General features: G+C 38.6%; 1 protein-coding gene across 8 annotated transcripts in view; it reads right to left on the bottom strand.

The window, feature by feature from the left end:
• KIAA1217 (KIAA1217 ortholog) overlaps positions 1–15487 on the bottom strand; it is a 469454-nt gene that overhangs the window by 428579 nt on the left and 25388 nt on the right. For all 8 annotated transcript variants that reach the window (XM_060782396.2, XM_060782395.2, XM_060782391.2 and 5 more), the window contains exon 2: positions 3465–3587. In XM_060782396.2, the coding sequence (XP_060638379.2) occupies positions 3465–3587 (123 nt within the window). The remainder of the gene's footprint in view (positions 1–3464; positions 3588–15487) is intronic.

Raw genomic sequence — 15487 nt, 5'->3', positions numbered from 1 at the left:
AGCCATGTTTGCCCATGTCTTGTCTACAGCCACCCATCCTGATCAATTTAACCTATATTAAAACATTCCTGCATGGATAAAAAATGGTAAAGAGGGCCACATATTTTCTCCCTGGTGAGAGAAAAGGTATGTCATAAATGTAAAAAAAATCCAACAACAACAACAATACAGGTTGAGTATTCCTTACCCAAAATGCTTGGGACTCAAAATGTTTCAGATCTTAAGGGATTTTGGAATGACTATGTTTGCACTATACATATCTAATTAGATATATTGGCGATTGTATCCAAGCCTAAACATGAAAATCTTTTATGCTTCATTTATTTCATTGCCATATAGCCTAACAGTGATTTTATACATAATATTTTTAACAATTTTGTGCATGAAACAAAGTTTAAACTATCAGAAAGCAAAGGGATCACTATCTCAGCCATCCATGCAAAATCCATGGGATTTTGGGGGGCATTAACATGATGACTTAAATAATGATGACTAAGAGTAGAATAATCATAGGACATGAAGAATCAGTCATGCACAGCAATAAAATAGACAGAGATATGGCAATCTTTATCTTTTGTTATTAGAAAGTTACACAAAAGGGCAAGGCCTTGGCTTGACAGTACCGAAGCAGCCAATTTAATTTAAGAAAGTCCTTGATTGGGTACACCTGGGAGTCTTTAAACACAAAACAGATTCAAAATGCACAGAAACAGAAAGCAAAGCTTCCTGCATGGAATGTGCCTTTTCGGCACTAATTCTCACAAATCCACCGGGTTTTTGTTTTCAGAAATCAATCCCATGAACAGTTCAGAATTTTAAGAGAGAGAGTTTAATTCCAATTCATGCAACCAAGAAAAGAGTGCTTTAAACCAATTTAGGTCCATTTGCATCTGTTATGAAATAACTCTGCAGGGAGAGTAGCCTTGAGAGAAATGCTTAGAACTGCTGTGGAGGAGACAGCACACAGTGGGAGAATAAATAGCAGGAAAGATGGGAAAAGAAGAAGCCGCAGACTAGAAAGCATCCATACAAACCATGTGTGGGTATATAAATCATAGGAGCAATTTGGCAAAGCACACTATCAACAAAAACAAGGGAAATGCTACGATTAATGTTGGATATTTTAATTCTAATCAGCAATATTTTTTGCGATATGTTCCTATTGTGCAAATACCCCAACATTGCTTGATCAAGCCCATTAATAAAGGATATTCTAAATAAGATGAAGCAATGAAAGAATGAAACCCTGTATACTGAGTGTCTATTTAAGGAACATTTCAGCAGTGTTCTTCATCCACTATTACTTCTTTGTAGTCTCAAGTATCTTTTTCAATGAACTGACTGTTTCAGTGAAATGGGGAGGGAAAAGATTGAAGAAGCAGCAGCTGAGGAAGAAACCAAGACAGCACAGATACTGTTCAAGTTATTGGACTCAGTGGTTGTTTTTATCTCCTGATTTCTCTAGGGAACTGCAGGCCGCTTCACACTTTAAATTCCAGCTTAAACGTTTTGGCAAAATGTCCCTGTGTTCTCAATACACCCAACTAGAATAGTACTAATAATCCATAATCTTGGGCCTAAGTATTCTTCACTCTCCATGGGCACATTTTCACAAAACTGCCATTCATTCTATCCAAACTAGAAATCATGGTAAGCATTAGCTATTCAATGAAACCAGAATAATAAACTACGAGTTAATGCTATCATTTGTCCAAGTTCAGATATGATAGCAAAAAGTGGTTAGGCAAAAATAACAGCAAATGCTTTGCAAAAACACTGAAAGAGAGGGGAAAGAAAAGGATCATACCAGTCTGGGGGGCTATGCATGTAACACTAAGGAGGTTATCAAACAAGGCAAGCAAATCACATTTACAGCAGGAGTACAGTGTCTTTGGTTGGGACTGATCACAGGACCTTGCTTCACTCTTGCCACTTCCAGTGGGAAACCTTTTGGAAAGAGTTTCTTTTACAAACACAAGTAATATCTTAAATGATCTCCTTTTATAGAAGACTTTCTTTCCAATAGCATCCCAGCAGGAGGACAACAGGACAGGAGCAGCTCAGTGATAAATCCCATTGTTAACTGCTGTAATTGTGATTCACTTGCTTCCTGGAACGAGGCTCTTAATCAGGTATGGGGATTATGCTGCTTTCCAGATGTTTTTGGATGATAGCTCCCAACATTTCTCAACACACAATTCCCACCCTGTGCTAAATTATGGTAAAGTGTTATGGGATAATGTTGGGTTGTTTCATCCCTGGACTGCACAAGTCTCTTGGGTCATCAAGTCTCCAGTTTTCAATGAGTAGATAGACTAGAGACAAGATTAGAGTGAGGGATTCCTCCCCACATTCCTATTCATGCTTTCTTTCCCAGTAAGGGCTTTGTTTTTATTCTTCCTGCTTGCCATTATATCTTCCCCTTTTGAAGATGTAGCAATGGAACGTTTGTGAGGTAACTTCCTTTTTAAAGATACTTTTATTGTCCTGGGCTTGGCCAAGCGGCCATCCTACATTGTCCCTTCTGCCTTTTACTTCCTTACAGTGAAGACGCATTCTGAAGGCAAAATGTAGTTGCACTGATATTTTGACTTTTTATCCTTTTACTTTCCTTAGAAGATGAGATTTAGTGAGCTAGTTAGCTCCAAGATCTTTACTATCTAGAATGTATTTTTTTACTTCAATAAATATTTTTGAACTTAAAGTTCTAACTATGCAATTTCATGCCATCCTAAGAATTGAAGCTTATCCCAGGTTCCCCACACATAAGTTTCAGCTGGTTATGAAATGTACTTCTAGTACTGTGCTATATTTATAGTGGAATCACCCCAACTGAGGGTTAGTTTTGAGTCTAACCATTCAGATTCCCCTACAGAGAATACATTTGCAAATTTCACTTTTGCGGATTTGACTAATATGCTATCTTTAGGAGTCTCTAGGTCCACCAGCATGACTTCAGCCATATAATTGAACCAGAGAACCTATAAATGCCTAGATATGCATTCTTTGAGTTTTCTTTATTCACAGTTTTTCCAGATTTGTGGGGGTCCTGTGCCCCTAACCCCAGAGAGTATGGACAGCTGGCTGTAGTCACTGTGTGCTCTACAATTAGCTTTCTAAAATAAAAGCTGCCCTGAATTGTTAATTGTTTGTATCGTGGAGAAGGATGTTTCAACTAACATTTGGAAAGTTGTGTTAAAATATTAAACAAGACAACATGGTTCTCTGAACCAAAAAAATGTGGCAGCAAAGTTTTCCTAATTACTGAAGCAAATAGTATTATAATTGACAGGTTCTGTTTCAAGATATGGAAATCCTAAAGAGCATATTTCAAATTTCATATCAATTTCAACTAAGATGCACTTTCTCTGTAACAGTCCATTGAAAACCACCCTCCAATATGTTCACAAAAATTAGTCTTCAAGAAAACTTGTTTATTTATTTTACTTTACTTCCGCGCTTACCCAGTGTCCCATATGAAAACTCTGTATTCCAGCCAGACTGCCTGGTAACTCTGACATCAATGCATGATGCATGGTGTGGTATCGCAACAGAGTAGCATCTTGCAAGTTGAGATTTGGGGAGACCTAAAAGAGAAGCCAAAATGAAGTTATAACACTTGAGACATATCCTGCGACAACATAACTAATTGGAGTCGTGAGTTTACAAAACCTGAGAAAGGTTGTTACTGACCAGGGCTCGTTGAGAACTCTAATTTGTAGGGTCACCATATGTTGGAACTAAAGTGACAAAAAATGAGAGCAACAACAAAAGGACAAAAAGTTTGCAATCAAAATGCAGATATGTTCATTAAAATATTCCCATTACACCCGCAGGAGTATTCCGTTTTAGAGAAAACAAAAATCCAAGCTATGGAATGCAATTTCTTGAGAGTTCAAGTTGATCTCTGTTTGCTCAGCTTTTGGGAAAGACAAAATGATGCAACTCTTTAACTGGGTCTTTTAAACCACAAATAGTGGTTTCTCATAATATTTCCCAATGTTTTCAAAACTTTTTATTGTCTTATGTATTGTTTTGATTTGATTATTTTGGTAATATATAAATGTATGTAGCAACTACTTCAAAACACAAATTGCACAACACTGTTTCCTTTTAAATAAGTATATAACCACTCAATTCAATGCTGATTGGCTCAAAATGAGGAAAACAATGTAACCAGCTCTTTAGTTTACATTTTAGAAACATGGTTTAGAGCTGAGATTTATTGCAAAAGCATCAATTAAAATCACAATATTCTACGAATTAAGAAACTAGAAAAGGAAATAGGGTGCTGCAAGGAAAAGAGTCAAAATAATTGTAATTTCCCATCCAATTTACCAGTTTGCATCCTTTTAATAAGATTCTTAGTTTGTTTCACCTTCAGCTCGATTCAATAGCAGGAAATTGGTGATGGAAACCAGTCTGGGGTGATAATGTTATTATATTTTAACAAGTTGTCTCGGATTGTATCAAAAGATCTGCCTCATTAAACTGTCAAAATGTAGTTATTCCTAAAGCTAGAAATGGAAAAGAATACTTAGTGTGGATGAATAACATATAGTTTGAAAGGAGAATATAAAAGTTGTTAGCTAATCTATTCACAAAAAGGAATGGCTCTTTGTTGATAAGAGTTAATATTGTACCTTACTTTTCATCAAAAAAGGAACAATCCCCTTCTCTGAGTAGAGTGCCAAAAGGTTTTTTCAGGGACCCTTAATATCCATGGATTATACAGAAATCCATAATTTAGGCTCCAAACCTGCTGTTCGCATATATACTGCATGCATGGACTACCCCATTAATGGAACCGAACCATCAGTGGATCATCTCATCCCCATCAGAGCACATACTATGACAAAGCCATCATTCTTGGACGTGTTTTTGAGCACCTGTGGAAGCCAAAGCTTATTTATAACTTGGTATTGTTTTACACATTGTTACAATACTACAGAGCCACAATTCACAATGTGAATGTTACTTCTCTGGAAATAACCAGCAACAAGTTAAGAACAGAAGTCGATTTCCTCTGACCTGAAGACAGAGTGGCCAAAGAAGGAAAGAGCTATCTGAGACCCATTACACAGAATATTGTATTTCATTATCTGAAATATTTCTATATTGTCTCTCAGGATTCCTGGAGTGATATGGGGAGAAAACAATTCAAACAATATCAAGATGAAAAATATTTTAAAACACATTAAAATATTTTATAAAACCCTTTTTAAAGAATTGTAAAAACAATCCTAAGATATGGCAGAGAATATGATTTCACACATATCTGATTTTAAAAAAATAAATTTGGAACAAGAAAAAAAATAAAATTTGGCATTGATTAATTTAGCCCAGTGTAATCAACACTGACTGGCAGCGGTTCTTGAGACAGGGTCAACACTGCTCTATCCAGTACTCCATGGGCTATGGCCCAACCTTGAATGAGCTGGTATTTTTTTCCTGGAGAACATCCAGGAAAGAAACAATTGTAGTCCATGGGTACAAATACAGTTCCGATCCTGGAAACACTGAAGGGAAAAATGCCAGTTCCCATATCAGATAGCATAAGAAGCACTGCTTTGGTGGACAACCACAACTCCTTCAGGATTCCAAAAGGGATGATTCTCCTTTGTCATCTTAGAAAATAAGGAGTGATAAAAAGGTTAGAGAGACTTAAAGCCACATAAATACATTTTGGGTCCACTTGTTCACACACACAGCCTTTATTGGCATACAACAACAAAATTGGAACACAACACTGGAATACACAACAAGAGGAAATCACAGGTAAAAAGAAAACATACTTTAAAACTACTAATATCAAGGATAAAATTTGCAACAATCTCATAAAAGAATGCATCAGAGTTGTTCAGAAAATACGGAATTTCATAAAACCCTTGCCATTGAGAACACTGTGAAAAATTGAATTCCTGTATTTCATCCATATATTATATTTGGGGCAAACAAACAAAGAAGTGTTTTAACAGATACCAAGTCACAAGAACAAACTATTTTGGAACGTTCCGCTTTTTTATATCTCCCATCCAAAAGCGCTGATGGCAACACATTATATCTTGTAGTAGGCAAAGCTCTTCTCTGGGTGGGATTCATTAAAATGCAAGGATATGCTGCCATGACTCCACACTCACATGAAATTAATGATGTGGTAGGGGAAGAAGTAGCATTTGCTGCAAGAGTCAGATTATGGAAGTCAAGGTCCAAAAGTCTGCTCTTGACTGACTTGCACACTTCCTCATTTGTGAGCATTAAGAGTGCTTCCAAAGACAGGCCAATTGCTTCAATCTTTCTGAGAATCAAATAATACCATTCTGAGTTATATGCACTCCACATCATTTCACGCCACAATGTACCACCACAATTTGATGTCCCATTATCCCAGTCTCTTTGGAAGAGAGATTTGGGAATTTATCTTGTTTTCTCTAAGTCTATGGTTTTGGTTTTGGTATTTGAAAGGGCAACATTTTGAAACAAAACTGTTCACAAATAGTTGCCATTTGCAGAAGAATGGGAAAGTCAGTGGAAGATGCACATGGACACAAGATTCCCATGCTGTTTAGGATTTCAAGATGAGATATTGATTTTATGCCGCTACATGTACTGCTATAACTGGAAATCTGAGTATATAAAAGATTACTTTGGAAGATAGGACATCCCAATATCCCCCACACATCATACCCACTGGTCATACTGGCTGTTCGTTGGGATTGCAATTTTCAAAAGTTGTAAGACAAGCGCAACTGAAGCCATTTATTACAAAAATGGCCTGGCCATTGACCTTGCTAGCTGGGAACTCCAAAAACATCTGAAAAGCTGCAGATCTGTCCCATAGTATGTTTTGCCCAAAGTAGCTGTCTTTCTCTGTCAATATATCTGGATGGCATCAGATTGGGGAAGGTTGCTGCAGAGCTTATTTCAATTCACTGGAGACATGGGTGGCAAGCGAAGGCGGCAGACATAAAGGTATCTTAATCAAAGGTTCTTTCAGAATCTTCGAAATGTTTGCAGGGAGTAGACAGGAGGGAGGAAAGATGTGGCCAAGTTGAAGGGGAACCGAAGATTAAAAGATAAATTGATTTTAGGCTCCATAGGTAGCATTTCATGATGGATAATGGGCTAAGGGCCATTTTTAAAAGTGCCTGACAGAAAGTTAACATGAAAAGGAAGCACTGCATTCAGCATGTCAGCAGTCTACTCTCCCAGTTGTTAGCACATTAACACTGAGAAAAGATTATCTGAAGCCCTTGTGAAAAGTACATTCTTTACAGATGGGTATTTATATCCAATTCCTCCCCAAGGTGAAAGGTTATCTGTGGTCATATGAGCAAACAGCTGCTTATGATTTGGACTGTGTGCCATTCTTGGAAGAGCAACAGCATTTAATGTGTGCCAAATGTATCCATGTACAACTGATATTCCAGCTCCAGAGTGTCAGAAGTTCAAAGAATAAATATGCTTCAAGATAAAAAATAACAACCAAGGCAACTAGCACAGCCTGCCTGTATCACTGATTAATCTGACAAAGTGAAAACATACCATTTGGCATTCTGGGGGAGTGGGGAAGACGAGCTCAGTATGTTTCTAACGCTAATTATTCCTCATTTTAGAAACAAGGTTGGGTTGTGCAAGAACAGCAGTGAACTTCGCCTGAACTTCGGGATATTCTGCATATCTAATTAAGTGCATCCCCACCTTTCAGAGTGACACAGTGAGGCTCATGAAGACCTTTAAGTTCAGACAAATACAAAATAATAGTTTCCATTATCCCCAGAGTTCCAAGCTAACTGTACAGATACCCGGAGTTTAGAAAAATGAACTTCAAAAACTGCTTTGCATAGAATCTCTTAGTTCTGAGAAGCTGGGATGCCCCATTTGTGCCCTCCTTCCAGCAGCAAGTCAAAACATGTTTGTGCCACTAGGATTTGGCATGCTGACAAAGGTTGGGTTTTGAATGCCGTGTGACCCTAATATTAATTTTTAAGGGTTTGTATAGAGTTATTTTAATACAGTTTAAAATTGTAATGCTTACCGTTTTAACTTATAAATGGTTGTTTTTTTAAAAAAAAAATCTTGCATTTATATTTTATTGACTTTGTATTGCTTTTAATTTGTATTATTTTAATATATTGTTAGCTATCTTGATTCACCTTATCAGGAGAAAGATAGGATATAAATAAGAGGAGGAGGGGAAAAAGAAGAGAGGAAGAAAAAGAGAGGAAGAAGAAAAGGAAGAGACTGATAAACCTTGCAACTAATCTTTACCAGCTTTTCAAAAAGCAGCAGTTTTTAGCTACGAGGGTTATTTGGAAACTAAGGTTATAAGGCATGTAGCTCTTGTGGGGAATTTTTTCATGGGAAGTTGGTATCAATGCCATGTAGCGGGAAGCCAGCAGAAGCGAACGAGCAGTGCCAGTCATCAGTAGCTCATCAACTGGCATTGTGGTGAAGGTTAGAGATAAGCGTCCTCATTCCCTTTCACTGCAGTGTGAAGTCTGCACTGTAGTACGCTACCTAAATGCTAAGGGCATGAACACCGCTATGATTCATCACAAAATCGTTTCAGTTTATGGAGAAGACGTAATGTCAAGACAGCATGTGACAAAATAGGGACAGAATATATTGTGAGACCAAGAGGAAACTTCAAAGAGCCATCCAAAACAAACGTTGTGGGATGCTGATGATGGGAGTCTGTCTCCTTCATGACAACGCGCTCATGCACCACAACATTTGTTGACTTCATTCTGTTGGGATGTTTTAAGCCATCCCTCTCACAGCCCCGAACTCATACCCAGTGATTATCATCTGTTCACTAAATTGAAGGAATGCCTTGGTGGAAAACACTTTTCCGACAACAAGGAAGTGAAAATCAAAGTGATGAACTGGCTGAAAAAGATGGAGGGAAACTTCTATGACACAGGTATCAAAAACGGATCCCACGGATGACATTCAAAATGTATTGAACTAAACTGTGATTATATGGAAACAATGCAATACCTTTGCTACAATCCATGTAAGTTTTATTAAAATATATTCATTCTTTGCATTTAAAAAAATCTTGTAACCTTACTTTCCAGAGAACTCTCGTAGAAAGTTCTGGGAACTGGCTTCTTAAAAGTTATTTTCCTGAGCTCTGTAGATATTCTCCCAAGTACTGTATCTTCCGCAGGAGAATCTCTGGATCTCAAAGCCTCTTCAGATGTTCCAAGTCTCCAATAGCTCCTCTCTCACTGCTTGTCTTCAATACCTAATAGAGCTCTCAGAACTGCCTGATCTCTTCCTCCAGATCAGAAGGCCAGGAACATATGGTACCGCTTTTATCAAGCCACAAGCTGTGGTCTACCTGCTCTACAGTCTGAGAGCAGCTTTCCAAGGCCTGGAGCAGAGGTGTTCCCCAGGCATGGTGCTTTATCAAAAGATGCTGGAGATTTAAGCTCCACACTCCTAGATATAAAGTATTTGATAAAGCCTTTTAAGCTTGACATAGCCCAGCATGCCTTAATCTGGCCTTCGTTTGTTTTTGTTTTTTTCCTCAGGGGTTTTGAAAAGCTGGTGAAGCTTAGCAGCTGTCTTACATTATGCATGGGATGCACGCCTGACTTCTCTACTGTGATGGGGCGAGACCAAGGGATGATTCACACATAAATGTTTACCAGTCAGTGATTTGCAAATAAATGTATGAATTGCTCTCAGAGAAAAGCAATGCACTGGTGGTGATCCAAAATCACAGTAAAGGGTTTGTGAGGTATGCAGTTTACTTTTTCATGCATGCATGCAATGGGAACCAGTGTGAACAAACACCTTGCAAAGCATGTGCCCTAATAAGGAGAAAGTTGTCACCCCAAAAGGTAACTTTCCCAAGCTTTGTACAAGACATGTGCAGTGTTCTCACATTAGTAGAGAGATCGTCTACTAATCGTCTACATGCCTTCAAGCTGACTCTGACTAATAGTGAGCCTATCTCATGGTTTTTCTGGTAAGACTTTTTCAGAGGACATTTGTCATTGCCCTCCTTTGACATGGAGAGAGTGTGAATTGCTTAAAGTTACTTGCCACCTCATCACACTTACAGCCCCCCCCCCCCCGGCGCACCTCATTTTATGGGCAGCCACCGTAAATTTACTGGGAGTCAAAACTGCCATCAGATGACTTCCAGTCATTCCTCCTACCCCTCATCACAGAAATACAGAGCAATCGTGAAATTGGGCAGATCTTTAATCATGGGGAGAAATTGTGAATTTAGCCAAAATAGCACTAAGGACCTGTTATTTTGGTTCACAGCAACATGTAATGAGGTCCATCACAGTCTCCATTCTGTTTCCAAGTAGAACAACTGGATCCCATGGAAAGCAATGCTTTAAAACAACATCCCTGTCTCAAGGGTCCATGATGGAGGTGTATTTTCCAGTTTGAGATAGAACTTACAGTATTTCCTCATCTCCATCAGAAATCCATCAGAAATTCAAACATGTTGTGGACTCCTTACAAAAAAATTACCTTCTTTTTAAACTTTAAACCATCATCTGATGCTCGTGTGAGAAATTGCTGGCCCTGCAGATGATTCAAATTCAAATGCCCAGGAGCCTCACTCAACATGTCAAGTGGTATGAGGTTGTAGGAGACGCAGTCTAAAACATACAGAGAAACAGGTTTCCCAATCTAACCTTACTTCTTCCCTGAGATCAATGCTCTACACATGTGCCTTCAAGTTGCATGTTATGGCAACCTGATTAATTTCACAGTTTCCTTAGGCGAAGAACACTCAGAAATGGTTTTGCTACACTGTTTACCCTAAAATGAGACATATCCATAAAATAAGCTGTAGCACGATTTCTAAGCATTTGCGCAATATAAGGCATACCCCAAAATAAAACATAGTGATAGGCATGGCTATGCAGCGTACAAGGTCGACTCCCCCATCAGGTTTGATCGTTCTATGTGTGCTGCAAGCTGAGGCACAGGAGGAGACATAAAAAGTGAAAGTAAATGTATCCTCAGTGAAGTGAGGAGCAGGACACTCTGCTTAAGGTATTTTGTGTCCTCAGGAGGAAGAAGTAAAGCTGTGGCTGCTGTTTTACTCAGCACTGTGGGTTTCTCCCCCAGCACCAACCAGCAACAGTCTGTGGGCCTCCCTCACCCCCACAAACACCAGTAAAGCTACTGTTCCCCAGCACTAACCAGCAACAGTCTGTTGGTGTCTTTCACCCCACACAAACACCAGGAGATAGGGGAAAAGCTTCAGCAAGCATACTGCTACTCAGCCCAGAGAGATCATCCCATACATGCAGATTGTTGTACCATACTTAATAAAAATTAAGACATCCCCTGAAAATAAGCCATAGTGTGTCTTCTTGAGGAAAAATAAATATAAGACAGTGTCTTATTTTCAGGGAAACATTATAGTTTCTGCCCCTGAAATATAGCCTACTGTACTCTGATATACACTGGTAGTCTTCTACTCAAATACTAACTAGAGCTGACCTTGATTAGCTTCCAAGATCTAATCAGGCTCATAGGCTAGTCTTAAGATGAGACACCTTCGCTATTTAGGTCCCCTAACCACCTTTCATTTAAAGTTCATTGTAGTTAGTGTTAACTTATGCACAAATACAAGCCATGTGTAAACTTTGGGATAAACTGAGAATATATTTACTCTTTGGGATAAGAAGCTACCATGCAGGCGGACATGGAGCAATCGGGAAGAGAGAACATATGAGGTCATAAATGTTCCCAATCTTCTTAAACTTCTATTGTGTTTTTTTATTATCATCATGTCCGCATTATGCCATAATGGAGAGATCTCTCAATCATGATTAAAGGATAAGAAGCAGACTGCAGAACAGTACAGCATTAAAAAATGTCCCTCCATTATATTTCCATTGCCTCTAATGTTTCTGTAATGGACATTCCTCATCATTGTCAAAAACATTAGATAACTTGTATTTCTCAAAATATAACTTTAATTACAATTTGGGGAGGGGAGAGTTTCAAAATATCTTAATCAAGTAATTAATTCTTATCTTTTCTGTTAGTTAATACAGATCAAGTGATTCTGAAAGGATTTTTTGAACATCATAAAATCTTCTTTTCCATACAGATGAGATATGCATCAAATATTTCCTTTAGGATTATTCCTACTTAATATAAGTTATCAAAACCAATGAGGGAGAAAAAGATAAAATGCATTTGTGCGTCAATATTTTAAAGCGTCACCCTGGTACATCTAATACACACTCAATCAAGCTTAACCTTATTTAATGCCCTTGACAAATATCTCTTCGGGATTTTTAACACACCAGGCAAACACATGAAATATTGAAGCAAGATCTCATCACTGTTAACTGAAAAAGGATGCACAAACACACACACAAGTTGCCTGTTGAAGCATGGACTTTATTCAGGCTTGTAGGGAGCAGCAGAAAGAGACCATTGTTTTGTACTCTGAACACAACAATCTTGCTCCAGTAACCTTTAAAATTCCTTTGCATGTGGAAAACAGCACTGGTTTTCCAACACAGTACACTCAACACAAGTACACAAACGTATTCAATTAAGACAAAATTTCATTTGTATACAACCAGTCCCCGAGTTACAAATATCCAACTTAAAAACAACTCATAGTTAAGAACGGGGGTGGGACAACAAGAATTGAGAGAATACTACCCTTAGAGAAAGAAACTCACTCTTGGAAGAGTTATCAAATGGAAAAGGTGTCTCAAGCTTTATCACCAATCCTTGTTTCCACAACAAGTCATTTTTTTCTAAATCCAGTGATCACAGGGACAAAAAGTGGGATAAAATCTTCTGAAAAGGGACACAGACAGCATAACAAACTCCACGGGGGTGTTAGTCCCTCCCCATACTATCCAAAGTTGATATACATGTGTGTGTGTGTGTGTGTGTGTGTGTGTGTGTGTGTGTGTGTGTGAGTAGCTGGAATTACACTTAAAAATGTACCTGTCTTAACTTACAAACAAATTCAACTTAAGAACAAACCCACAGAATCAGTCTTGTTTCTGACTTGGGGACTGCCTGTATACAGTAGTAGGGTGGGGGTTCTGCAGTTCTCCAGTTGTGTTGGACTCCAGACCCCATCAACCCCACCTGGCTAATGGCAGGGATTATGGGAGTAATCCAACAGCATTTGGTGGACCCCATCCACATACTTGACCAACATCCCATCATGTGTAAATAAGAGAGAGGTTTCTGAGAGGGGGTCAGGACATAATCTCTTTGTTGTTCATTCGTTCAGTCGTTACCGGCTCTTTGTGACCTCATGGACCATTCCACGCCAGAGCTCCGTGTCAGCTGTCACCACCTCCAGTTCCTTCAAGGTCAGGCCAGTCACTTTAAGGATGCCATCTATCCATCTTGCCCTTGGTCGGCCCCTCTTCCTTTTCCCTTCCATTTTCCCCAGCATCATTGTCTTCTCTAAGCTTTCCTTTCTTCTCATGATGTGGCCAAACTACTTCATCTTGGCCTCTACTATCCTTCCCTCCAATGAGCAGTTGGGCTTTATTTCCTGAAGTATGGACTGGTTGCATCTTCTCGCAGTCCAAGGCACTCTCAGAACTTTCCTCCAACACTACAGTTCAAAAGCATCTATCTTCCTTCGCTCAGCCTTCCCTATCGTCCAGCTCTCATATCTGTAGGTGACTACGGGAAATACCATTGCTTTAACTAAGCAGATCTTTGTTGCTAGTGTGATGTCTCTAATCTTCAATATTTTATTGAGATTGGTCTTTGCTCTCCTCCCAAGAAGTAAGCGTCTCCTGATTTCCTGGATGCAGTCTGCATCTGCAGTAATCTTTGCACCTAGAAATACAAAGTCTGTCACAGCCTCCACATTTTCTCCCTCTATTTCCCAGTTATCCATCATTCTTGTTGCCGTAATCTTGGCTTTTTTGATGTTTAGCTGCAACCCAGCTTTTGCGCTTTCTTCTTTCACCTTGATTAGAAGGCTCCTCAGCTCCTCTCTATTTTTATTAATTACATTCACAATCTACTCTTATTCATGTAGCTTTAGGAGGAGCATATAAATAGATTATTCAAAGAGACAGTAACGAGTCCAAACATTTATGTGTGTTGCTGTATTGGCCATGAAGCAAAATACCACAAAATCTCAACTCCACAAAACTGTGATACTTTTGTTGACCAAACAAAATGCACATAGTTTCTTCATCAGGCAAAAATGTTAAAAGTTATACAGAAATAAAGTGTTAAGAGGCACATTTGGTCTAAGACAGTTACTCCTGTTGTCAATTAAGAACCCCACGTGTCCACAGAAGCTCACTAGTAATTGTGAGCAAGTCATACTTTCTCATCATGAGAGAAAGGAAATGGTAAATGTGTTGTACACAAATCTTGCCAAGAAAATCCTGTATAGGCCTGCTATACACTGGAGGTGGCATGAAGGCACACAGCAGCAACAAGCTCCTAGAGACCTAGACCTTAAAAATCAAACCTCTTCCTCCTAATAATTGGGGACTACAAGTCGATTCAACTCTACCAGCTTGGCCATGGGTCTTTATTTAACTAATACTATTATTAATTAAGTGCAATGATTAGAGGCTGAGTTAATGGTCTCACAAAATCAACAGAGAACTAATTTTCCCACTAATTCTGTTATTAGTGTAATGAACAAAATCAATTGATAAGTGTCTTTTTTGTCACTTTAATGCTTTCAGAATAGATACTTCTCCAAATCTTCTTCTGATCAGTCAAAAGAGCTAGAAAGAGCTAAAAAGGACCCTGGTACTACTTTAGGTCTTAACTGCCCTAGATCATTAGACTTTTTTCCATTTTCTTAATGGTAGAGATGAAGAGATAACATAGCAAAGTGGTTTGAGTGTTACAGTGTTACACTAGTACTCCAAGAGACCAGGATTCAAATCCCAGTTCAGCAATGGAAACCCAGTGGTAGACTTTGAGCAAGCCACACTATTTCATGCTTAGTGGGTGGCAATGGCAAACAACCTCTGAACAAATATTACCAGGAAAAGCCTGTAACACAGTTACCATAAGTTTGAATTGACTTGAAGGCAGAAAATAATGACAGAGAGAATTAAATGAAACCTTAGACAGATTCATCCAAACCAGGTTGACTACAGTTCCAAACTTGTCCATTGGTAGTGAAAACAGTGAAAACAGTTACAATCCAAGAAAGCTGATTTAGGGCAAATATACTTGGGTCTTTCCAACACCATCAGATTACCACTTCATAAACTATGGGTTTTGATCTCAAATGGGGTCCCCTTATCTCAACATAACTTTTATTAGTAACAATGTGCAGTGTTTACAGTGGATATTATATATTACTACTTTTTTTAAAAAAAAAGGTTTAGCTAACTAAGCACCACAGCTCTCTGTCTTCACCACAGTTTCGAGAGTTATGGGAGTTAGAGGAAAGAGCAACATTTGTCCTAAGACACTATTCTAACCATTATGTCCCCAGAAGCCATGGCAACCTGACTTTCCTTCT

This window comes from Anolis sagrei, chromosome 6, assembly GCF_037176765.1.
Source record: "Anolis sagrei isolate rAnoSag1 chromosome 6, rAnoSag1.mat, whole genome shotgun sequence".
NCBI lineage: Eukaryota > Metazoa > Chordata > Lepidosauria > Squamata > Dactyloidae > Anolis > Anolis sagrei.
This window is presented reverse-complemented; position numbering and strand designations above follow the sequence as displayed.